A 25,732-nucleotide genomic window follows, 5' to 3' on the forward strand; every position below is an offset into this window, starting at 1 on the left:
ACGACTGTTGCCATCCTCGCCCCCTTTGAGGAACTAACTAAAAAAGTGAGCAGCTACGACGCACTAGCCTCTGATGTCATCCCAGCTGTGACTGTGCTAGTGAGACTTCTAAACAGAGAAACAGACGAACAAATTTAAAATTAAATTTTGTTTTTTATAATTATTTATTCTGTAATATGTTGCATACAACATGCTTTTCATTTTAAATAAATGTTCTTAATTCCAAACCAGTCCCTTGTTTGTTTGGGTTTTTTTTGTTAAATTATAGGACTAAAGCTGTTACCTGTAAATTTAAATCATGTTTTTATTAAGCACTCGGTATCGGTATCAGCGAGTACTGAAATGCAAGTACTCGTACTCGTTTCCAAAAAAGTGGTATCGGTGCATCCCTAGTGACAATGACAATTCCTCATAACTGGGTTTTGACCATATAAATTAAAAAAAAAAAGCTTTTTCATTTTGCTGTCTAAAACCTATAACACTTTATTTTTTTAGTCACTGGAGAAACAGCAACAAGTAGCACGATGCTTCTCTCTGGCCTCATGGTGGCGTTGTTGTCTTACTGTCACGCTGAATAAGAACCAGATGATTAAAAAAAAGACAGACAACAAATAAAATTAAAGAAGTAAAAAATGAGTCCCTACACAAACTATTTCAGTTCCCCTGAGTTACTAATGCACACATGCTTCAAAACTCATCTGCTTTTCTCCAACTTGCCTCTTTCAGAGTGAACTTGCTGCTTGTGTTTCCAGGAAGACCACGACATCTTAGAGGCAACAAGGATGCTACTTTTCCCTACAGCTCATCCTGTAAACTCACACTGAAATGTTGTTATGACCATAATCAGGTGACTGTGGGATTTCTCTGTGTTTCGAATGAATACCTAACATGCTAGGATTCGAAGTTGACAGTTGTCGAAGATTATTTGGTCAGTGACAGTTACTGCAGTTATCAACCCAAGTTTAACCATTATTCCAAGTGTTAGTGGGAGTGGTTTGTTTGTTTGTTGTTTTTTCACTTTGGAAACAAACAGGTTTCATTTTAGTAGAAAAGAAAAAATGTTATACAAATGTACTCATTATCAACATTCTATTCTTTCTAAAAACACAGTTAAATTAAAGTTAAATAAATATGGGAATCATTTTAAAACCTTTATTGTAAAAATCTTTGTGTGGTTGACCAAAGTAGGTATTGCAAAATTTAATAGAAAACTGGATTGTAATAGATACATTTAAGAAGGGAAAGTAATGAACTTAAATCTGAAAAACATCTAAACCTGGTCATGTGTTCATATTGAAGTTGTTCTCAGACATAAATACAGCTCTGAAGCTTCAATTTTTCAGCTCCCTGCTTCTTCCCTGATTTCTGTTTTTGTTATGCCTCCTGCATTCGATATGCTGTCTTAACACTATCCTAAACTGGTTTTTATTCGGCTATTCCTAATGTATTCTGCATGTAAGAAAGGTAAAATTGTGGAACTTGATTCTTCTGATATTCTCCAGATTTTATGTTTAAAAATAGCTTCAAACACATTTACAGCACGATTTTGCAGAGGTGCTCTGTGTAAGAGTCTGTTTTGCTCACATGAGTCAGAGCTTTTTAAGTTTCAAAATCTGAAAACAATGGTTAAGTGTAGCTTTCTTGTCTGTGGAGGGCAACAGTTGAGCTGTTACTTAATGCATGTATATGTGATATGTTTGGTTCGCTGGACTTTATTTGAGTCTATTTCAGGATTATTCTCCTGTACTGAGAGTGAATACGAGTCAGCACACAGTCTTTGACCAGCAGATGTTCTCTGGTGGAGATAAGGATCTAGACCCTCCGTTCTTGTCATACTTCTTATCAGCCACCAGTGACCCGCCAGGCTTGTGCCGTTGTTCAACTTCATCCTGTGTTGAGCTGCTTTCGTCCCCGTCTTCCTCGTCATTGTCACTTCTTTCATCTTTGGTTAGCTGAATGAAATGATTACAGTAAAAATACAGAATGAAAAACATGATGATCAGAAAAGGAGACTGTATTTAGAAAAAAGCCACCAAAGAGGACAAAATGTCTACTTGAAAGCAGATTTGAAATGTGAGCTGCAGCAGAGAACTCTGGGTGGCAGTTCGGCTTCCTTTCAATGTAAAACACAAAGCTTTGTTGAGCATTTTGAAGCCTGAACATTAACATTTTGCTCATCACAATGCAGGTTTTTCAACAATGTAGTGACATATTTGGACGAAATGATGCATTTTAAAGTTATCACGTAAGAGTGATCTGCATTTATAGGATGCAAAGAACCACATACCTGCTATTTAAAAGATCCATTTTTGCTGGGCGTGTGTTGGTTTGAGTTACTAACTAACCTTTTGAACCATGTTTGTGGTATGTTTGGAGTATTTCAGTGGAAATTGCATGTTTTATTAGCTTTCTTACATCACTGGGAAACTAGGTCAGTAAGACACTTAAAAACTACTTGATGGTCTGGCCTTTACCTGAGTTCTTGAAGGCTCTGGATGTTGTAGGGCTGTCTTGGTTGACATGCCTCTGCAACATCGCAGAGTTCGTTCATTAGTCAAACTTTGAACGCAGGGTACATGTTTTAATTCTGGTTGGGGAACATTGGGCCAGTTCTTTATCATCTATGGACATTCGAGGTTGCCCACCCAGTCCACATGTATTTTATGGCCCTCTGAGTATCCTGTGGGTGTTCTTTAGGAGTGTGGGGTGTAAAGAGAGACGTGGATAAATACTGTCACAGCAGACTTACTGTGCCAAACATAAATTTCCTGATCATGCGTAGAATGAGGTAGGCCCAGAAAATGTGCAGACAAAGCAGGACCACCAGCATTGTGTTGAAGAAGTAGTAACCAAAGAAGGCAGGGTAATAGAGAACAGGGTAAACCCAAGTACAGTGGATCAGCCTGAAACACAAGCACATCAAAAATTTAAAAATCTGTTACACACTGAATATAATACATTTACAGGAAATCTGCTTGAGTATGAATGAACAAAGACAAATAAACTGGTTACTTTAGACTTAATTTGAAGAAAAAAAACACACAACTTAAGTCTTATTTATCGGCTTACCAAAACGGAAAGATGATCAGTCGTGTTACCATAAACACTATGGCAAACAAAACAAAGAGAGTTTTGCAGGTTTTCTCCCATTTGGCATAGTTGAATAGTTTGGCAGACTAAAAGAAAAATGAGTTTTACCATTAATTAACAACACACATATACACACAGCAGGTTTATGTAGGATAAAGACCCTACAATATTAGAGACAAAGTCCCAACAATCAGTTGACCTGCATGAGAAGGCACTCGGTGACAGCGAAGGAAAAACTCCCTTTTAACAGGAAGAAACGTCTGGCAGAACCAGGTCAGCCATCTCCCACGACTGGTGGAGAGTGAAGTAGAAACACTTCCATCATATTCTAGATCTCAAATATTTTATTTTTTTTAATATGTGGCACACCACAAAGTAACAGAAACAGGTACTTTGCATGTTTTATCTGTTTTCTGACAATTCACAAGAGAAAATGGAAACAAACAGGTTTCATTTTAGTAGAAAAGAAAAAATGTTATACAAATGTACTCATGATCAACATTCTATTCTATGCTTTCTAAAAACACAGTACCAGTACAATAAAAAAAAGTTAAATAAATATGGGAATCATTTTAAAACTTTTTTTGTAAAAATGCAATCTTTGTGTGGTTGACCAAAGTAGGTATTGCAAAATTTAATAGAAAACACTTTGCATGTTTTATCTGTTTTCTGACAATTCACAAGAGAAAACTTCAAAAAGTGTATTTTTGAAAAATATCACCATGTGGTCATTGTTCAGAATACGTTACTGCTTACGTGAGGTCTCATTTTTACCCATGCTGCTCGTTTTTGAGTTAAGATAACTTTTGTGTCACAACTATTTTCATTTATCTGCAATACCAGGTGGATTTATTTTGAACTGTAAGCAGTGTCCAGTTACTAAAGGTTAATCTATACCTTCTAACTAATGACATTTGCAATCCCCACATGTTAGAAAAAACAGACAAACGTGTGGCCGAGACTGACCTCTAGGAAAACATCGGAAGCATCATGGATAAGCATAACCAGTGTTCCTACACGGATGTAGTTGGCACACCAGGAAAAGGATAAGAGGACCAGAGTGGCCAAGTGGTGGATGATTTGCTCCTTAAAGTCCTGATGGAGATAAGAAACACACAAAAACACACAAAGAAAACTCCAATCAGAGAGTACTGTTTCATCACAAATCATGTTTTCATATTAACAAAGGTACATGTTGTTAAATGACAGAAGGACATAAAGCAAAGAGAGAGAAATACAGAAAGTCCTGACGCAGAAAACAGCGCTGACTCTGCCAAGTTCAAATAAATAAATAAACATTTCTAACGTTATTTACACTTTTCATAATAGTGGAACAAGTTTCAGAATGCATCAATTATAATAATACCATTAAATATAAAAAAATACCATAAAAGACAGGAAGAATCTTTTTTCCATTTCCTGCATTCTAATAGTTATCTTTGTACACTCCAACAGAATCTAATTATCAGGAGGCGAGGTTAATGTCGTTAACGAAAACTAACGAAAACTAGAACGAATCATTTTCGTTATCGGAAATAAAAATAAAAACAAGATTTTGCAAAAAAATGAAAACTAACTAAAACTGTAATGAGTGTTCACAAAACTAACTAAAATTAACTAAATTTATAGCGAAAATGTGTTTAGTTTTCATTGATGTGTGCGTGTCATACAATAGTCTAGCACAGGGGTCGGCAACCTGCGGCTCTTTAGTCCTTATACTGCGGCTCCGCGTGGTTTGGGAAAATAAATTAGTATTTAGCTGAAGTGTATTTTATTTATGTTAGTTCTTTTTTAACTTGTAGTTCTAAATTGGAAGATTATTGTGATTTTGAAATATAAAAATAAAATGATATCTTATTATTTTTTCATCACTCAAAATAAGCGTCACACTCGTGGAAGCTGGTATACCCGCTGAAACGCCGTGCATTTATCGAGACTTTCAAACCCAGGTAGGCCAGTTATGGATCTTCGGATCCACATTATGTCAGCAGCTCCACCGTGAACTATGTTAAAAACAAACACGCTCACGCCTCACAGATGACAGCTTACTGTAAAGATGAAAGTGACTTCGTACAGCCCCGATTTGCAGACGCTGTGCGCAGAGTTTCGGGAGCAGAAGTCTTATTGTAAACATATCACGGCAGACCCGACGATGTTTGCATGAACACGCTTTTCAGCATCTCTTTATTGACCACTTTTCACACACGGTTGCTGTACGCACACAGCCGGCTGTAGCTTTGCAGCTCACAGCCCGACACACACCAACAACAGCATAGATAGCACAGACTTTAAGGTGGCGAGGCGTGATTGCAGGTGCCGCTCAGGTGCGTCCGCCTCCCAGCGGCACCTCAGACCACACCCCGCCACACACATCAACCAGGTAAAATACATATTTAGGCAGAATTTTGCAAATATCTATTTTTTTTTTTTTTTTTTTTAGCAGCATAGAGCTTTTTTTCAATTACTTTTTAAAAGTCAGGTCAGGGCTCCAAAAGCACAAAGGCGATATAAGGGTGGCTCACAACAGTTTTTGTTTGCTGGATCATTTTAGTTCCTTTGGTTATATTTCTTTAAGAGTTCAAAATGTGTTAATTACATAAATAAAATGTTATTTTATCTATAGCACTTCAAGGATTTCATAAGCAACACACCTTAGTTGGTCACACAAAGCATAAAGGTAAAAAACAATATATGCAGTGTTATCTTCATTTTAGATTTCAAAAAGTATTTGCGGCTCCCAGAGTTTTCTTTTGCGTGGAAACCGGGTCCAAATGGCTCTTTGGAAGTTAAAGGTTGCTGACCCCTGGGCTAGGGTGAAAATGAAGTGTAGTTTACAGGTTTTTTTCTTGCTGTGTCTCATTATGCCAGCAGGTGGCAGTACGTTAGTTGAATCCAATTTGGGATTACTTTGAATATGACTGTGTTTTGGATAAAGCAAGTGTCTTGTAGTGGAAAGACACAAGTTATGAGGGACATTTCTAAAGGGAAAAAAATCCCACAAACCTTAAAGTGCTTTTGAAAAGCTCACACAAGAAGGCTAACCTAGCTTACCTTGAGAAGGTAAGGGAGCACACCCAACCCTCATCCCCAGAAAACAGAAGCCAACCCAGGCAAGGCAGCGTGATGCATCCCGAGACAACTCCACAAAAAACATTAATGCAGTGCTTCCAACAGCGAGCCGATGGCTGCTGGTTGGTCAATTCGCAGGAACATCACAAGCGAGAGGAAGCGTTGATGAATGTGTTTATTGAGACTGGGATATCTACACAACTGTGTGAGTCTTCAAAAAGTTTAGCAATTCACTTGAACCAAAATTACGAACACCCGGTGCTGCGAGAGTTAATAGTCTCATTGGGGCCAAGATATACATTTTATAGTTGCCTGGTGTCAATGGTTGTTCATCTGCCCTATTTTTTTTTTTAAGAACCCATAGGTGGGAATGTGAGTTGTCTGTCTCTGCGTGTTAGCCCTGCGACAGACAGGCGACCTGTCCAGGGTGCAGTATGGTAGCTGGAATAGCAACATACCCAAGGATGAGCAGAAGAGCATGACTGATATGATGAAACTGGGATCTTGTTACACTTAATTGTTGCAAACACGACTAAAACTATAACTGAAACTAATCAAAACTAAACTGAAACTAAGGATTAAAAAAAAAAAAAAAACTAAACTGAACTAGCAAACAATTGGTAAAAACTAATTTAAACTGATATAAATGTGAAAATTTTAAGTCAAAACTAAATAAAAATAAAAACTAATGAAAATTGCAAAACTATTAAAACCCTGTCTGGAGGTTTCATGTATTAGAAAGAAAGGGAAACTTCTTCACATGCCTGATCACAATAGGTTAAACATGTTTTGTTTTATCTTTCTCTACAACAGCTAGCATTGATAAAACAACTCCGAGCACCGAGTCTTAAAGGTAATAAAATTAGATTGAATAGCTGCTTGGACTGTTTTCTTTGCCATGCTGCTATGACTGATCAGTTAAAATAGCTCTGCACCCAAAATGCCAAGATCATATCAGTCCATCAGTGTGGCTGGATATCTCACCAAGCCTGCTGTTTCTATGAAGGCCAGCATTTAATTTTCAGTTGAAGTAAACTCTTTAAAATGCAGACAGTAAGACACAGAAAGTAAGGTTTAATTGTTTGTTTAGCTTTCATGTATGCCCACTCTCTTCTGTAAGATTTTCCTCACTATCATTTCTTAGTACTAAGTATGTTCCTTTTGTACAGATAGCGATTCAAATAATTCCATTAGAATGTCAGTTAAACATCTGGAATATTGATTTGGTCAGTAAGGTAGTAAATGGGGTTGTTAATCAGTTTTAGCTTCAACAATGAGACAACATCCAAAACAATTCAATTCAATAAAACTTGATCCTGAAGTTTGACCCCAAAGGAAATTGGGTGAACAATGGTATTACAAGTGGAGGCTACTGACATTTTTCCCTCCACATCTGTTGGGATTGTTTTTTCACTGCTACTTCCTTTTGGCTAGGATAAGTATCACTACTGGTAGCATGACACAATACCTGGACCCTACAGAGGTTGCACAGATATTTCAACTCATCCAGAATGGCTCATCAATATGTACCATTGGCAGAAGGTTTGCTGTATCTCCTAGCAAAGTCTCAAGAGAGGAGATCCTAGGAGATAGGCTGTTACTCTAGGAGCCCTGGACAGGGCCGTAGAAGGTCTTCAACCATCAGGAGGTCCAGTATCTGCTCTTTTGTGCAGGGAGCATGAAGAGCATTGCCAGAGTCCAACAAAATGACCCCCAGCAGGCCACTTGTGTGTGTCTCTGACCAGACAATCAGAACCAAACTTCCTGAGTGTGGCCTGAGGGCCCTGTGCTCACTGCCCAGCACCATGGTGCTCGATTATATTCACCATACAATACAAGAATTGGAAGGTCCTGCACTGGTGCCCAGTGTTTTTCACAGATTAGAGCAGGTTCATGTGACAGACATGAATGGGTCTGGAGAAGCAGTGGAGAACACTACCTGAGTGGAGAACACTACCTGAGCTACCTGTCACATCGTTCAGCATGACTGGTTTGCTGGTGGATCAGCGATAGTGTGGGGAGGAATATCCATGGAGAGACAAACAGAGCTCTACAGGCTAAACGGTAAATGGACTAGTTCTTATATAGCGCTTTACTACTCTGTCTGAGCACACAAAATGTTTCATGCAACTTGCCTCATTTATCAATTGACACCTATTTATACAAGCACTTTTTTCTATGCTTTATTTCTCCACTGAAGAGCTTTCTATCTAACATTCACACACATTCATACTCATGTGGATGCATCGGAGAGCTAATGACACGAGACGAGCTGACACAGGAAAAGCAGGAAGTGAGAACATGGAAGTGGCAAAATAAACTGAACATGAACAAAACTGAAAGCACTGGGTCAACGACCCAGGAACCCTGACAATCGGAGAGCAACCTAGGGTTAGTATCTTGCCCAAGTATACTTGGCTTGGCAGACTGGAGCAGCCATCGATCAAACCACCAAACTTCCAAACTTCCCATACCTCCTGAACTACAGTCATGGTGCAGTAGGCCCTGGGTTCCTCCTTGTGCAGGACAATGCCTGGCCTCAAATGGTGAGAGTATGCAGACAGTGCCAGAAGGATCGAGGAATTGATACCACTGACTGGCTCCCATGCTTGCCTGACCTAAGTCCAATCAAACACCTTTGAGGCATTATGTTTCAGTCTATCCAACACTGCCAGGTTGCACCTCATGCAGCTGAGTGATACCCAGGTATGGGTGAGGTCTTCTGGTTAGGTCTGTCTTCTAGTGAAACAGGTGTTTGAAGAGGAGCGGCAAGAAATAACACTTATGTACTCCCACCCCCTTCAGATATTTATAATTCAGTCATGTAGCTGAGCAGCTGCTTCCTGAGTATATGTAATACATTATATAACAATGATCATTTATCACACTAGAAATATCTATATTGAAAAGACCTCTTGTAGCTTAATGCTGCCCTCATCCCTGCACTGCATAAAAACCACATCTTTATACACTGATTTCAATTTGTGGACATTTGGACTTTGCTTGTGCTTAGCCCCACACACAGACACACAAAAACTTTTCCTAGTAGTTCTCACCACATGCACTTCAAATCATAGCCCCACTGCAGAGAGAGAAATGTAATATATAAAACTGTAACAATACAACTGAGCGTAAGGCAGACAAGACAAGAGACTATCAGAATAAAACAGGAAACTAAAAGTGAAACAGAAAGTGACACATCTGAACTTGTGACACCAAGAAAAGATTGACTACAAAGGAGACGCTGATGGCAAGACACATGGATGAGATCAGGAATAACAAAAACCAGGAACTAGAAATAAATGCAGACCAATAGAGAAAACTAAACTATACAGAGTTAGCACTTAAGTCATCTCTTAGATGCAGCAGAAAGAATCACGAGTCCACAACAAACTCAAAGATCCAGAGACGCAGGAACACTGAGTACCACTTTGAGTTGCTGCAATGAAATGTTGGGAAATGGACTAGCCTGCCACTGCCGCTTTTTCAATTTGATTCTCTGCTTTTGAATTCAGGTGTCTGTAGGCTGATCATTTTAATTACAATTTCAACAATATAGCATCCTTTCCAACACATTACCCAGTCTATATGAGTCTGCTGTGTTTTCAAAGTCTTCATTTATTTTCTTGAGCAGTATGTATAATTGCATTTGTTGAGTATTGTATTGTTGAGATTCAAATATTAATATTAGCCTGAAGTTTCGAAAAAATAATATTACCTTTTTTAAGAACACTAATACTCTTTCACATATTTAGAAATGGTTAAAATTATACATTACATATTATGTAAAGAAAAAAAGAAAGCAGATGAAGGAACTGAATTGAAGTTTGTGGTCTCTAAGAACCACTACTTACCTTCCTCTTGACATCAAAAGCAACACTGAAGAGAAGACAGCCATAGAAACTCATTTCCAAGATATAATACCAGTACTGAGACTCTAGCATGGTCTGCAGACAGGGAGACAAAGAGACAAAATTATAATCAGTTATGCAGACAAAAGGTTTGTCCCATAAGGTTCTGTTTTTTCCCCCTAGACCTTATAGCTAAAAATAAACTGCTGAGGAATCTATTCTTTAAATTTGCAGCTTTCCACGTCAATGCTAGTACAGGTTGATGCTTCTGTTAAACACTGAAAGAAAAGTAAATCTGAGTACTAGTAATTAAGGTCCCACATGGCAAGAAACATGCCAGGTTTACAATCCTTTCACACATTAAAGTATAGCCCTGTTTTTTCAGTTCGTACTGGTTGCAATAAATGTATAAATAAATAAATTTTAGCTTCTTTAAATAAATGTATCGTCTGCTTTGTCTGAATGTCTGCTGAACTTCACATCTGTAGTGGTGTACAGAAGAGAAATTACAAAAATTGTGTGATGCCCAAAAATCTATGGACCTAACCGGATATTAGACGGACATCTATAAGTAGTGTGGGATGGATGATTGGATAATTGGATCCATCATCCAATTGGATCCATGGATGGATCCAATCATCCAATTAGATCCATCATCCAATTGGATGATGGATCCAATTATCCAATCATCCATGGATGGATTCAATTTTCCAATCATCCATGGATGGATTCAATTTTCCAATTGGATCCATCCATGGATCCAATTGGATGATGGATCCAATTGGATAATTGGATCCATCCATGGATCCAATTGGATGATGGATAATTGTTAGAATTCTGAGTTCTTTTTTTCAGAGTTTTTTTTTAACTTTTTTTTTATTGCCCTTGCCTGTGTTTTCCGTATGTTTCCTCAGTGGTTTTGTGGTTTTCTGTGTTTTTGCTCTTGATGATTGATTGATGATTATGGCATGTGGGAGAGTATGCAACAAACCTGCTTGGGAAAACCTGTCCATACTTCCCTAGTATCATAAAGCCATTCTTTCTGCAGAAAAAAAAGGTATTATATTTGTACAGGTAATGCAAAATAAAGAAGAGTGGTGAAATGTTAAGTTATAAAGAGCTGTTCAGACAAAAGCCTAATGAGTAAAGAGACTTAATCATTTAACCATCACTGCCTTGAGTTGGAAAAATGTTGAGATGGTTATGTTACTTACATCATGCAGTGCTACCATTCCTCCAATGAATGCATACAGGTAGAAAACAAATCGCCAGCTGTTGGGACACAATAAAGTTGCTGTTAATATCAGAATAATCACAAATACACACACTCACAAAAGCAAAGCGTAGTAACCTGGCCTCTGTGAATTTCTTCAGAACTCCAGGGCGGTCCTGTCTGCGTCTTCTTCTAAACCAGCGCTCCACTTGTCTCGTGGACAGACTGCTTTTCTTAGACAACCCATCAATGTCAACCTGGTATTAAATACACATGCAGACAGACACAAAAACACATGCAGGTTTGTTTACATATGTGTATCGTGTATGTGCTTAAATGTATATCTGTAGCCCGCTCGTTTCAGATACATAAATAATGTAGTTTTGTCAAAACTGCAGGAATCTCTCAGGCACATTTGCAAGCAAACTCTGGAAAGTGTGGAGTCACACTTCAGGCTGTTGAAGGTAATTAGAGCAGTGCAGAAATATCCACAAGCTTTGAGACATCCTTGACTTTCACTGCGAGAAACAGTAGCTTGCAGTCAGCAGAACTCCAGAAATGTATCGATTTGTCGTGATTTGGATATCTGTTAATAATGTACATCACTTATGGAAAATGTGCATGCCCGCTGACTCAAACCAGTACAGTTTAAAACAAATATGTTATATTTGTACATTTGTTATAATGAAGGTGGCACAGTGGTGGAGTGGTACACACTGCAGCAAGAAAGTCTATGGCTCAGATCCAGTCTGGTCTCATGTTCCCACTCTCTACAGGAACATGAGATTGCATCAAAAACATGCATCAAGAGGGAGGGGTGGTTGGTAGGTAGATGGATACTTTATTGAACACAAACACATATTCAGTGGTCCCTCGCTATAACGCAGTTCACCTTTCACGGTCTCACTGTTTTGCATTGTGTTCTGCGTCCTGATCGGCTGTAGACAATTGTCAATCAATCTCGTGCCGTGGCTGGATTTTGCACTGTCAGAGGCCCCTGTGGGTGCCTTTGGTTTCATTCTATAATACTGGACTTATATTTCTACTAAGGTTTGAACTTTGAGAGTTTAAACAAGAGAGAAAAGTGTGAAAATGTTCATGCCTGTCTGAGAAAAGTGTATAAAGTGTGTAGTGAGGGGTTTACAGCCTTGAAACATCTATAATAGCTGTAAAAAATAAAGTTGGCTACTTTGCAGATTTTACCTATCGCGGATTATTTTTAGAACGTAACTCCTGCAATAAATGAGGGACGACTGTACCAAATACACTAACAGAAAGCAAACTGGCTACACCAAGTTACAAAAAAAAAAAGACAAGCATTTGTACAAGAGCTGTACAAATGGTAGCCTAGCCTCCTAACTAAAAGTAAATAGCTGTGGAGCAGTGATGAACTATCCCAAAATAAGTGAAATAAGTAAATAACTGTAGTGCAATGACAGTCTAACCACCAGAATTGTACGACCAGCAAAAATGAACAGTCCTTGAGTGTGTATGGGCGAGGTTGTGAAGGGGCCCATTAGTCCACCTTACCCCTGCGCCTGACTGCTGTGTTTCATAGATGTATAGTCCTTGGAACAAAGGACTTCCTTAGCATGTCTGTAGAGTGACAAGAGTCTGCCAATGAACAAGCTTCTCTGCTTGTTGAAGATTAAGTGTTGATCATTGTCCATGATGGACAGCAGCTTGTTCAGGGTCCTTTTCCCTGCCACCAATGTAAAGAGCCAGCTTTCTTGTCTGTTGGCATCTCTCTTTCTCTTTTGGATGCTGCCTCACCAGGACACCAGCGCACAGAAGAGAACACTGGTGATGACTGACTGGTAAAATATAAACAAGAATTTGCTGCAGATGGTAAACAACCCCAATTTCCTCAGGAAGCTCAGCCAGCCCTTTTTTGTAGAGTATATCTATGTTCACTAACCAGTCCAGTGAGGTATCCAGACAGAGCCCCAGGTACCTGTAGGTACTGACAAATTCCAATTGATACAGGTAGTGCAGAACGCCTAGCCCTGCGGAAGTCTACCTTACGTCAGTTTACAAAGTCCAATCAAGCTCCTATACTCTCCCTACTGTCCATCCATGATATACCCAACTATAGCTGTGTTATTAGAAAACCTCTCCATGTGACATGTTGCAGAGTTGTAGCTGAAGTCAGCCATGTACAGGGCAAAAAGGACAGGAGAGCACTGAGAGAGCATTTTTAGGTCACCAATGCTGCTGACCACGGTCTCTGAGGTGCAGTCTCCCAGCCTCACAAACTGTGTGAGGTTTCTATCGAGGATACCAGGAGTCCAGCCCCATCTGCAACAACTAGTCTCTCAGTAGTGGGGATTATATAGTGTTAAATGTGCTGGAGAAGGGACTTCCAGGTCGCACAATGGAGGTAGCTACGTAGAACTACTGCTTCTGGCTCTTTTTGGTCAAAAAGCCGCTGAAACTCGAAATACTAACAAGATAAAAAGCTAAAAGTGACTAACTAGGATGGGGCTATGGTGAATGACAAACACGGCAAGGTGAAAACCAAGAGAAGGGTGATAACTATGACTGCAATCGATACTGAAGAAAGTGAAGCTAACGAAGATGGCGACATTTTGGCTAGTGCTGGGGCTAATGCTAGCAAAAAAGAATGAAATGGAGGAGAACGTCAATATTAACTTATCAATTTAAGGCGATACTTATGGAAATTAGGGAATCAGAAAAGAAAATGTGCAACAGCTTGAAGAAGTTAAGGCCAAAGTGTGCAAAACCAGCGCAAGACTCAAGGAAGCTGAGAATCATATTTTGGACATGGAGGAGCAGATTCAAACAATGGAGGATGCTGTTACGGAGCTATTAAAACTACAATCCAAACTCAAGTGACAAATCACCGAAGGATAAAGTTGGGAATGAAGAGAAAAGCGCTCCCACTACTCGGTCCATTACTGCACGCTTTCTGAGTTATGAGACAAGAGAAATGTGTAATATTTAGAACTATTGCCTTGTCTTATTGAGATGCAAGGAGTAGTGGTTCATGTGCAGTGTGGAAGAATTGTTCTAATCTGGGGCCCCACTCCGAAGTGTGTGGCTGACCCCCTTAAAGACTTATTACATCAGGACCTGAAAATCCTGTTTTATTTTCTTATTATCTGTTTGATTGTTATCTTGTTAACTGTGGTTCTGAACAACACTGTTTGGAGAAGCGGTATTGTTATGTTTATTTGTAACCAAATATATTGTATTATTATAATATGTATTATTGACATCTGGAGAGATGCTAATCCTTCTCGGCTCCCCACTCTACACACTCGAGAACTGATTATTTTTTCACATTAAGTAAGGACCAACATAAAGTTAAAACTTGCGACATTGGCAGAACTGACGCATACTTTTAGGAAAATGACAAGGGGGGATGTGACACCGTCCATGGGGCCAAATTACTGCCTACACTTCCCTAATTAAAAAGCAGAAAAAAGAGAAACTTGGAGAATTACAATTAGATCTCAAGGAAGAAGTTTAAGGAAAAAGTTTATTTTCCTTAATCAAAATTATTAAAATAAATAAAGTGGTTAGCTTTTAAGCTAAGAAAGCACCAAGTGGATAGTACCATCCATAAAATAAAACACCCTAAAACTGTCATTATACATAATGATATTATTGAAATACAGCAGAGTTTTGAAACATACTATAAAGATCTGTACTCCCAGCCTGACCTAAATAACGGTACGTCCCAATTCATAGGCTGCATCCTTCGGAGGCCGCGTTTGAGGGCTGATTACATCACAGCCACGCAACGAAGGCTGTCCCAATTCAAAGGCTGCTCCAAATGCGTCCTTCATTTCCCTGAATTTGAAGGAATGGTGGGTGTATGCTTCGTGGCCCAATCTATCCCAGAATTCATAGCACGGCCCAGCCAATTCCACTTTCCAACAATGGTGGCAGCTACTTAGTTTTAATATTACTGTTTTTACTCTTTCTGGGTCACAAAATACATTTCTAAGATATTTTCAGGCGAGAATGTAGCCGTGTAAACTTCAAATATCTGCTCAGTTTATCAAGACACCACATATCTGCAAAAGCGCTCCGACATTTTCAGAGACGTCTGTTACCAGCTCGATAGCTAGCCGGGGGTTCAAGGCTCACTAGAGCCAGTGAGAACACTGGACTACCGGCACATCCTTTTCAGACTTCCCGCTGTCTTTCACTACTGGGGTTAAACATGATATATAAGTCACTTAGATAACTTAAAAATGTTATTGTTTGGCTTTTTCGCAGTGTTTTATTTGTTCCAGAGTAAATCGGTTTGGCTGAGATTAAAGTTATAGTTTTCACACAGCTGAATAAACGTCAAACAGAAAACTGATTAAACAGAAGTGGGAGATGGTCAAGAATTTACTCCAATGTCCTGTTATATATTAGCGAGCGTGGAGCAGACGGCTGAGTTTATTAAACTGGTGATGCAAATCTGAAGGCTAGACCCGTCCCATTTCACAGCCTCGCACTTCTGGCCTTCTCGGTCTTCAAAGGAGCCGGCCCATGTAGACCACGGAGGCCAGTTCCTCTGAAGGATGCGGCCTAGGATTTGGGACATAGCTAACGATCACTGATCATTGGTGAATTGTATAAGGCCTATGGGGAGGAATTAACTCCTAGACTGAAGGCAGTTTATAACTGGGTCCTTAAACAAGGGGAGGTTCCCCCTTCATAGGAAGAAGTGACCATTTCTGTCATTCCAAAGGATTGAAAATATAAACTGAACCGTAGCCATTATTGACCAATGTCAGTATTAAACCTTGATGATAAAATATTTACATACTAGCCAAACGACTTGATAATATTATACCCAAATGTATTAATCTTGACCAAACTGGGTTTATCCATCAGAGGTAGACCCAAGACAGTATTAGAAGGACTCTCCACGTCACACCATCCATCACTTCTCTACCACTTATCCTTGGAGGGTCGCGGGGGGCTGGAGCTGTCCTAGGGCGAGAGCCAGGGTACATCCTTTTTGACAAGCTTTTGACAGAGAAGACATAGAAGAACGAGCCATGGATGGCAAATTAAAGTTGTATCTGAGGACCCTGATAATCCCTGGATAAAATTAGCTTTTAAGATTTGGAGTGAGGTGTGCAGAGAAAACAAACAAACAAGGCTGATGTTAAGATGGTGCTTTTGATACAGAGTTTCTACCTAACTGTTTTGAAGGGCTTCTCTTCTTATTTTACATTAATCCATTTCTTTCACAAATTCAGGTTTTCAAACTCTTCCAACGTCTCCCTCTCTATATCTATATGTCTCTGAGCTACTGTGCTGGAATATCATAAAAATGGCGGTAAAAACAGATACAATCATGCACTCGTGTCTTCAACCCAAATACGACAGACATGGTGCAATGTGCCGAGGGGTACACGACCGGCTGATGTGCCACAAACATTTGACTGTTGTCATTTTTAGGTCATAGTTCACAGATGCTACTGATTCTTTGAAAGATGAAAGCAGCAATGACTCTGAACCGAGGAAAAAGCCGGCCTTCACAGTAGATTATTAAATGAAAGAAACAGACATTATCAGTACAGTGCAGTAAAACTATGAATACACAGAATAATGTTAAACATGTTAAACAGACAAATTGTGGAACATAACAAAATGGGAATTGCTAAACTCTGTGTAATAAATGACATACTACAGCGGTCTCCAACCTTTTTTGCGCCACGGACCAGTTTATGCCCGACAATATTTTCATGGACCGGCCTTTAAGGTGTCGTGGATAAATACAACAAAATAAAACTAGTACCGGTACCGAAAAAAAGAAGATTTATTCATAACACACGTGAAAAGACCCAGGAAAACCGAGTAAACGATAAAAACGATAACAAAATAACGCTGAAAACCGATAAAAACCCTGAAAACTATACATTTCACACCTGAGCCTCAACTCTCGCGGCCCGGTACCAAACGACTCACGGACCGGTACCGGTCCGAGGCCCGGGGGTTGGGGACCGCTGACATACTACATAATGTCAAGATTTTTTTTGTCAAGATGTTTCTATTTTTTCAGACCTAACAATACCAAAGGTAAACAACATTAACATTTTGATTGTCAGGACTACAGGTGTGTGACGTGGTTTACCTGAGCAGGATTTCGACACCGAGTAGTATAGTAGAATTCCAAGATAGAATTTTCCTCAGCTTTCAGATAGACTGTCTGCTTGATTCCAGCAGAAACTGCAAGTGGTGTTGCTATCCATCTGAAGTACCATAAACATGAGCAAAATGAAATTCAGCACATGATGGAAAATGACATTTTAAGGAGAACAGGTATACTGGGCTGTAGCCATGGCTGCACTTTGTTTGTTTTGTTCTTTTTGTTTTATGTGTGTGTGCAGTAGCGATTGTACTGGATGGTTGTGCTGGGATCAAATCTATCAGAGCCACACTCCAGGTTAAAGCTGAATGTTTCCAACACAAAATGAACTATAGTAGCAACTGCCCAATCAGAACAATAACTATATCCAGCCACAGTATCACCTGTCACAACCAGGAAGACTGGTTACAATTGTGCTTACTCCCAGCAACCACTGTTGATGGTTCACGATGAACGACTAATGAAAAGCAAGTAAGTGAAGTGTTAACCGACCACCACCCACTCCTCTACTGGAATAAGGTTAGGTGGTTTAGGTGCACAATTTGGAGCTTACCTTTCAAACAGGTATCTGATGAGTAAAAAGGCTAAGGCATAGGGGAGAGTCACATAAAGATGGGAGGCTTTGGCATAGACCCGGCCCTCTTTGTCTTCCAGGTCAGCCCATGTTAGGCCCACAGGCAACCACAGACTCTCTGACCAGAAGCATTCATGCAGTGTGTCAAACATCCCTCCTCCCTAAGGGACCAAAAGGTTATACAGACAAAAGAGAGGCAAAGGTCATGATATTAGTAGTCATGCAGTACTATATATATATATATATATATATATATATATACACACACACGCACACACACACACACACTTTCCTTTACCTAACATGGGCAGCAGTATGGTAAAGTGTTACAGTTACTAAAGTCTACATACAGATCTGTTCAGAAAGCAAATATTGACTTATTGATCCTTTCCCTGAGATCACTCCCACACTTTTTCAACAAGGCCTCTGTAAATACAGAAAGAAAGAGTGCTGAAACAGGCAAGGAGTGCCTCACTTGGCAACATATAATTACATTTGAAAGCACTTTTTTAATAAAGTCCAAATAAAGTGATGATAATCACATAATAGAATAGTGTAAATTTCAAAGATTCTGAAAGGACTGTGTAATCTACTCGTCTCTACTGTAGAAGCTGAATAGTTGATTTCAAGCCATCACCAAACGGTTTCATTTCATTCAACAGTGTTTCATAACGTCTCCGTTTAGGGTTGGGATCATTCACAGGGATCATTTTAAGAAAGCTTCAGTGCCAGCTTGTTCTGATGCTGAAACTTTGTGCAACACAACCCTCTTTTAATGTTAGCCTGCACAAAACCTTTCAGCAGAAAGCCCAGCTTAGCAGAGAGAGTTGATAACTAACATCATACCTGTTATATCCTACTGGGTTTCTCAGGTAAAGCAAATAAAGCTATTGACCTTCCTTGGCAGGATACTCCTATGAAGATCAACCTTTCACAAAGAATACGTTGTTGACTGTGTCAATGCACACAAACCTACTGTAGATTTACTTGCATCACATTTATCTTTACAACAGTTCCCTGTAGCCATATTAGCACACTGTTAAGGAGGCTTCGCAATATAACCCCCAGTCAATAAGGGGACAATCGTTTTCATTACGGTTGTTACTTCCTCTATAAATACTTCAGCTGAAATCTACTGAGAATTGATTCGGTGTGCATGACATGTTCACCCTGCATGCTACAAACACAGATCTCTAAATTTGCTGTTTTGTCATCAACGTGGAGTCGTTTTGAATACTTTAACAAATTTATAAAGTTTATCTTTAATAAACACAGCACTAACAGAAAATGTAAGAATATGTATTAAATGTGCAGAAAAGTAAAAAGAGTAAAATAATGTCAAAGTAAAACTAAATGAAACTTTTAAATCACCTGACTTTGTTCACCCTGTAGCTCAGGCTTGGTCTGTTAGCTGTTTGTTTAGTGTTTCAAGTGACATTAAAGGAAATTTGCCTCTAGTCAAAGTATCATTTCACAGTCATAGCCATTACCCTCCTTCATAGATGCTGGTTTTATAAATGTGATGTGCTATACAGATCCTTTAAGTGACCGTAGACAAATATAGCTTCTTAAACAGCTTACCGCTATTTTTTTTTTTTATTTCAAGGAGGCAAACCACATAACGCAGATTTACTGTGATCTTGCTGAGAACAGAGAATCTATTTGTTACAAACCACATCACTAACTGCAGAAAAGCCTGGATATCTCCTCCTGCCCACAGTTCTAGTTTAAACACAATAGTTATCTAGCAAAAACTTGGAAATATCACTCATATTCAAAGGAAGACACGCAATTTGCTTGCTAGTCACATTTCAAGGTCACAGTAAAACAAAAGCTTACCTTTTCACAGCCAGATAGAACAGGTAAGGGAACTTTTCCACATCAGCTGACTGCTTGTGTTTGCTGTGGAATATGAACACAGATGGGAAAGTCCTACGTTGCCCCCACCCCACCCCCAAACACACTCACACACCTTACCACCCCCACCATATGACAAGCAATCAGCCACTCTTGTCTTTGTTTGATATTCTTTAGGATCACACCCACCCAGCGACAATTATCTGGGAAGGGCTTTCAGGAAGTGGAGGTAGGCCAGTGGATTGCCACAACACACAGGCTTTTTTTTTTCTTCTCTCTGCCCTCAAAGGATCTAATAACATTGTTTGTACTGTGCTCCTGATAAAATACAAAAGACAAGTTCTCTGACAGAACAAACCCTCCAGGAATAGAAACTGGAAAATGTAAAAATATCCCAGATACTGTATATAATAGACATATTTCTTTAAAAAGAAAGACTAAAGAAAGAAAGAGTATTTGCTCAAGTTTACCTATGTTTTATTTTTAAACTTTAGGGTGTGTGTGTGTACAGACGGAACAAATAGCACCGGGACTCTCTACTAAGCTAAAACCAATAGAGAGCTTTGATGAGACTCTAAATTAATCATTAACATAACATAAAAATGAAAAGGTACCTAAAAGTTCCTATTAGGACCAAATACAATGAAACAAACACCTTTAAACATTAAGTCTGTGCAAAAACACCCATATGGTCATGTTCTGTTAGGGACGTCAGTACACACATACAGACATATTAACAGAGCAAGTTAGTCTTGTACAAGACTTCCACTGAAGCCTGAGGATGGTATATTAAAACTTAAACAAAGAGGTGTTTTGTAACCATAAGTTCTGGTTTTCAGCTAAAGAGACATCACTGGTTTTTGAGGCAATTGTTGCTGAGATTTGGCGCTATATAAATAAAACTGAATTCAATTGACTTTATTCCAATTTACATATACAGAAGATAATATCCCCAGGCCATGAACCCACAGCTCATTTCCTGAGGATATTATTTGCTTTTTATTCATTTGTAGTCATTTGTAGCCATCTCATATGATCTCATTTTTTGTTTTCCTACATAAACATTTAGGATAACAACGGAAAATGTGGTGGCAAGCTAAAAAAAAATTTTTTTTATCATTCAGATGACTCTTAAAAAACTGAGTCTCTTTTTACCCTAAGGATACAAAATGCCACCATCCTAAAAACTGCTGTAAAAATATTATATAGTCAGGTTTTTCTACAGGGCGGGCCATTTATATGGATAAACCGTAATAACATGGGAATGGTTGGTGATATTAAAGTCCTGTTTGTGGGACATTAGTAAATGTGAAGGGGCAAACTCCTCAAGATGGGTGGTGACCATGGTGGTCATTTAGAAGTCGGCCATCTTGGATACAACTTTTGTTTTTTCAATAGGAAGAGGGCCATGTGACACATCAAACTTATTGGTAATGTCACAAGAAAAACAATGGTGTTCTTGGTTTCAACGTAACTTTATTCTTTCATTAGTTATTTACAAGTTTCTCTTTGTTCACAGCCATTGACATGTCGAAGAGGTTAACACGTGAGGAGCGGATCGAAATTGTGTTGATATCTGGTGAACGCAGTAACCGGGTCATTGCAGCAGATTTCAATGCAAGACACCCTACGAGACCACCCATCTCCCATGCTACAGTTAGCAAACTGCTTGCTAAGTTTCGTGAAACTGGTTCAGTGTTGGATTTACCAAAATGTGGACGCAAGAAAACTGTCACTAATGAAGAAACATCAGTGGCTGTCCTAGCTTCATTCAGCAAGAACCCACAGCGTAGCACTCGCCGCATGTCACTGGAGAGTGGCATTACTCGAACATCCCTTCGGCGGATATTAGCTACTCACAAATGGCACCCTTACAAACTCCAGCTACTGCAGCTTCTCAACGAAAACAAAAACTGGAACAGGACCCTCAGTTCACGCAGAAGATTTTGTTCAGTGATGAGGCAAACTTTTATGTGAATGGTGAAGAACCACCGCTATTGGTCTGACACTAACCCACATTGGATGGATCCCTCCAAGACTGTTGGAACAACAAAAGTGATGGTTTGGTGTGGTATATGGGGCACAACGATAGTGGGTCCATTCTTCATCAATGGAAACCTCAAGGCCACTGGATATTTGAAATTGCTACATGATGATGTGTTTCCCTCTTTGTGCACTGAAGCTGGCACGTTCCCTGAGTTTTTCCAGCAAGATGGTGCACCACCACATTATGGGTGCCAGGTCCGAGCATTCCTAGATGAACAGTTTCCTGGAAAGTGGATTGGTCGTCGTGGGCCAGTTGAATGGCCCCCAAGGTCTCCCAATCTGACCCCCTTAGACTTTTATCTTTGGGGTCATCTGAAGGCAATTGTCTATGGTGTGAAGATACGAGATGTGCAGCACCTGAAACTACGGATACTGGATGCCTGTGCTGGCATTTCTCCTGCGGTGTTATCAGTGTGTGAAGAGTAGGAGAAGAGGGTTGCATTGACAATCCAACACAATGGGCAGCACATTGAACACATTTTATAAGTGGTCAGAAACTTGTAAATAACTCATGAAAGAATAAAGTTACGCTGAAACCAAGCACACCATTGTTTTTCTTGTGACATTACCAATAAGTTTGATGTGTCACATGACCCTCTTCCTATTGAAAAAACAAAAGTTGTATCCAAGATGGCCGACTTCTAAATGTCCACCATGGTCACCACCCATCTTGGTAAATGGTAAATAGCCTGTATTTGTATAGCGCTTTTCTAGTTCCTAAGGACCCCAAAGCGCTTTACACAACCAGTCATCCACCCATTCACTCTCACATTCACACACTGGTGATGGCAGCTACATTGTAGCCACAGCCACCCTGGGGCGCACTGACTGAGGCGAGGCTGCCGGACATTGGCGCCACCGGGTCCTCTGACCACCACCAGTAGGCAACAGGTGAAGTGTCTTGCCCAAGGACACAACGAACGAGACTGTCCAAGCTGGGGCTCGAACCGGCAATCTTCAGATTACAAGGCGAACTCCCAACTCTTGAGCCACGATTGAGGAATTTGCCCCCTCACATATACTAATGTGCCACAAACAGGACTTTAATATCACCAACCATTCCCATTTTATTACGGTGTATCCATATAAACGGCCCACCCTGTATTTTCCAAGTCATCAGCATGCTGTGCTAGCTCCTCTACCCACTTCTTCAATGATTGGAGCTTGCCCAGAGTCACCGTCGTGACATCCGCCATAGCCAAGATCCGGGCGTCCGCTTCCTTTCTGTGCTTCTCATGGTCCTCCAGTTGTTTCCCTTGTGCTTGTAAATAGCAGGGAGACCCGGCTCGAGTTTATCTTCAATGACTTCACAGAGGTTCACAGTTACTTCCTGAATCACCTCACAAACTAATGGATGTGTTCCAATATTCAACTCTGCATCAGTTCCCATACTAGTTCCCTCATTTGCCTCTCCGCTCTGCAAGTTGGGGTCCCCCACAGTGTTGGGTATTACAACTTTCCTTCACGGCATGTTGTCAGACTGTCCCAAAAATTAGCTGCTAATGCTCAGCCCAGTCTTACAGATAATAAATGTCACTGTAGTAACTTGTAATAAATTGCATTTATAAAGTTATGGGTGTAGAATCAGCGAACTGGTGTACCAGCACTCCCTAGTACAACCTCACTTCAAGCTGCCATCTTGAAAACCAATGACCAATGGTCTTTTAAAACTACTTCAGCCTGAAATATAAATATCAAATATTATAGTTTTTGGATTTTACCCTTTTAAAGAAGAAGAGTTTTGCCCTGTAAACACCGTCAAAAATGAGCATCCCTACATAAGCCACTAAGTGTTTCCCATTCAAGGTTTTAGCATGGCCACAATTTGCTGCAGGATTTCATCCATCAGCAGCAGTGCAAACCTTTGGCTACTGGGAGGTAGTAGAGCATTGCAGTCTTTGTTGAAGACCAAAATATGGGGATAAGGAGTCCATCCGGTGACTGCTTCAACCATCTTTTTCACTCTCACCTTCAGATGAGTCAGAGTTGGACTCCAGCTGGTCTGTTTCTACGTCCGAGGCCTTCTCCATGTAGCCCGGAGGAGTATGATGTGTCTTTTCCAGAGGCTCCTCTATGCTGTAAAGTCTTGCCATCTTCTTGCAGAGTGCTCCTGCAGTACTGCTCATACTTCTAACCATGGCTGCAGTGCAGTTGCATAAATTACCCGAGCTTTGGTTCTTGCTGCTGAGATATCTTTGAAGCTCTGAAAGGTCACCTATCAGTAATTCTTATTGAATTAGTTTATAACACACAGTGTGGCCTTCTAAGAAATAAAGACTTGCACACACAAAATTATCTAACATCATGAGCAGGACACGTTCATCATTTCATTAGCAAGACACCCATTTGGTTGGACAAATATAAAAACAAAACATTAAAGGCAAGTTGTCAAAAATGAAATCTTAGCATAAAGGAATTCCTTAGTTGATTTGGGATCAAAAATTGTATTTTTACTTGTTTAAATGGGACATGTTTTGGCCGGAAGATAAACTGTGGCGGCTTTTGCATGGCTGAGACAACAATTCTAAAATGAAAATAAAAAATTATATCTACTAGCAAATATGGGGTTTTATTCATTCAGCACAGCCAAAATAGCACAAAAATTAAATCTTGGAAGGGCACAAAATGTGCCCAGAATCATATAAGAGTTAAAGATGCATTTAGGTTCTCTTCGACAGCCATAATCGTAGAGCAAAACTGCTCTACAATAAAAAAAGAATAGACAGCAGCTCTGGGAGTGAATGGTAAATGGACTATAAAGCACTTTATAAAAGCTGGGATAATTCATGAGTCAGATCATTCTGTATCCAACATTTAGACCCTGATGGATGCATCTGTGAACAACTTTGGTATCTTTCTGTGATGGCTGCACTTACAGCCACACAGTGGTAATACCCACCATGTTAGTGTAGAGGCTTATAAGTAACACTGCATTCACATTTGTCTTTCTTTAAATATAGGAATTAATTTACAGGACAATAAATAACTGGTTTTTGTTTAGAGTTAATTCACATAACAGTGCATTCTAAAACAAGTGTGCACATTTTAGTTTACACTGTTATGTGTGATTAATCTTTTGTTTTCTGAGTTAGTTGCAGCTGTTCCAGTCCCTTGATTAAGGAGCCAAGAGATGGAAAAGGGGCGGAGCCAGCTTTAAAGGAAGACTGCTAATTGGTTCATGCCATAGTCGGGACCATGGGGGGGAATTGGAGTTCATTATGTTAGGTTTAGTTAGGTTTTGTGTGTTTTACCCCTTCTCCTGTTTTTGTGGGCTGATCAGCCACTATTTAAGTTTCCCCTTTGTCTCGTTAAGTGAGATCAGTTTGTTTGAGTTATCAGTCGTGTTGTCAACTTTGAGGAGAGTTCTGTTATTTTGACCTCTTTTATGGGCCCAAGATCTTGATTCTTTTTGCAGGATTTAACCAATTATGGTTTTTTTGGACTTTAACCTGTGCCTAAGTTTCCTTCACTGCGAGGTCCATCACACTTTCAAACAAACTGGATCAGCCAGGGACCAAAACCTCCTGAGGTACATCCACCCCAGTGTGACATTAAAATTGCCTTCTGAGATGCACTTAAAAGTCCTCTGCTGCCACCCTATGGTATAGCTTCAGAAACAATTTGACACTTTGTTACTTAATGACATGATAATGGTAAGACATGGCAATATTTTTTTAAAGACTGAGCACTAAATTTAACACTGTCAATGAAACAGTTTGTACTTAGAAATATAAAACAATTGCTTCACATAAAATTATGACAGGTAGTGAAACACAAAATGTAAATACAGATAAAGGGATGAATATTTATAATATTGACAATAATATTTTTATATGTGCAACAGCAGGAACTGGAAGTGCACACCACATCAGCAAACAAACAAAATCATTGAAACTAGTGATCCTTATGAT

General features: G+C 39.6%; 1 protein-coding gene across 2 annotated transcripts; it reads right to left on the reverse strand.

Moving 5' to 3' along the window:
* Window positions 1–504: 504 nt before the first annotated feature.
* cers3a (ceramide synthase 3a) lies at window positions 505–19,826 on the reverse strand. 2 transcript variants are annotated; one of them, XM_087845226.1, is made up of 11 exons: window positions 19,758–19,826; window positions 17,898–18,079; window positions 17,330–17,447; window positions 11,362–11,480; window positions 11,225–11,282; window positions 11,002–11,052; window positions 10,014–10,106; window positions 4,057–4,185; window positions 3,070–3,176; window positions 2,750–2,903; window positions 505–1,952 (listed from the first exon to the last, which is right to left on the reverse strand). In XM_087845226.1, exons 2-11 carry the CDS (start codon window positions 18,068–18,070, stop codon window positions 1,764–1,766), a joined length of 1,191 nt encoding a protein of 396 aa, XP_087701352.1. In that variant the 5' UTR covers window positions 18,071–18,079; window positions 19,758–19,826; the 3' UTR covers window positions 505–1,763. The 2 variants fall into 2 exon arrangements, with proteins under 2 accessions (XP_087701352.1, XP_087701360.1); XM_087845234.1 differs by lacking the exon at window positions 19,758–19,826 and adding an exon at window positions 18,269–18,292.
* Window positions 19,827–25,732: the final 5,906 nt, after the last annotated feature.

Source organism: Neolamprologus brichardi, chromosome 1 (assembly GCF_056152115.1).
Source record: "Neolamprologus brichardi isolate AB-2024 chromosome 1, ASM5615211v1, whole genome shotgun sequence".
Classification (NCBI taxonomy): domain Eukaryota; kingdom Metazoa; phylum Chordata; class Actinopteri; order Cichliformes; family Cichlidae; genus Neolamprologus; species Neolamprologus brichardi.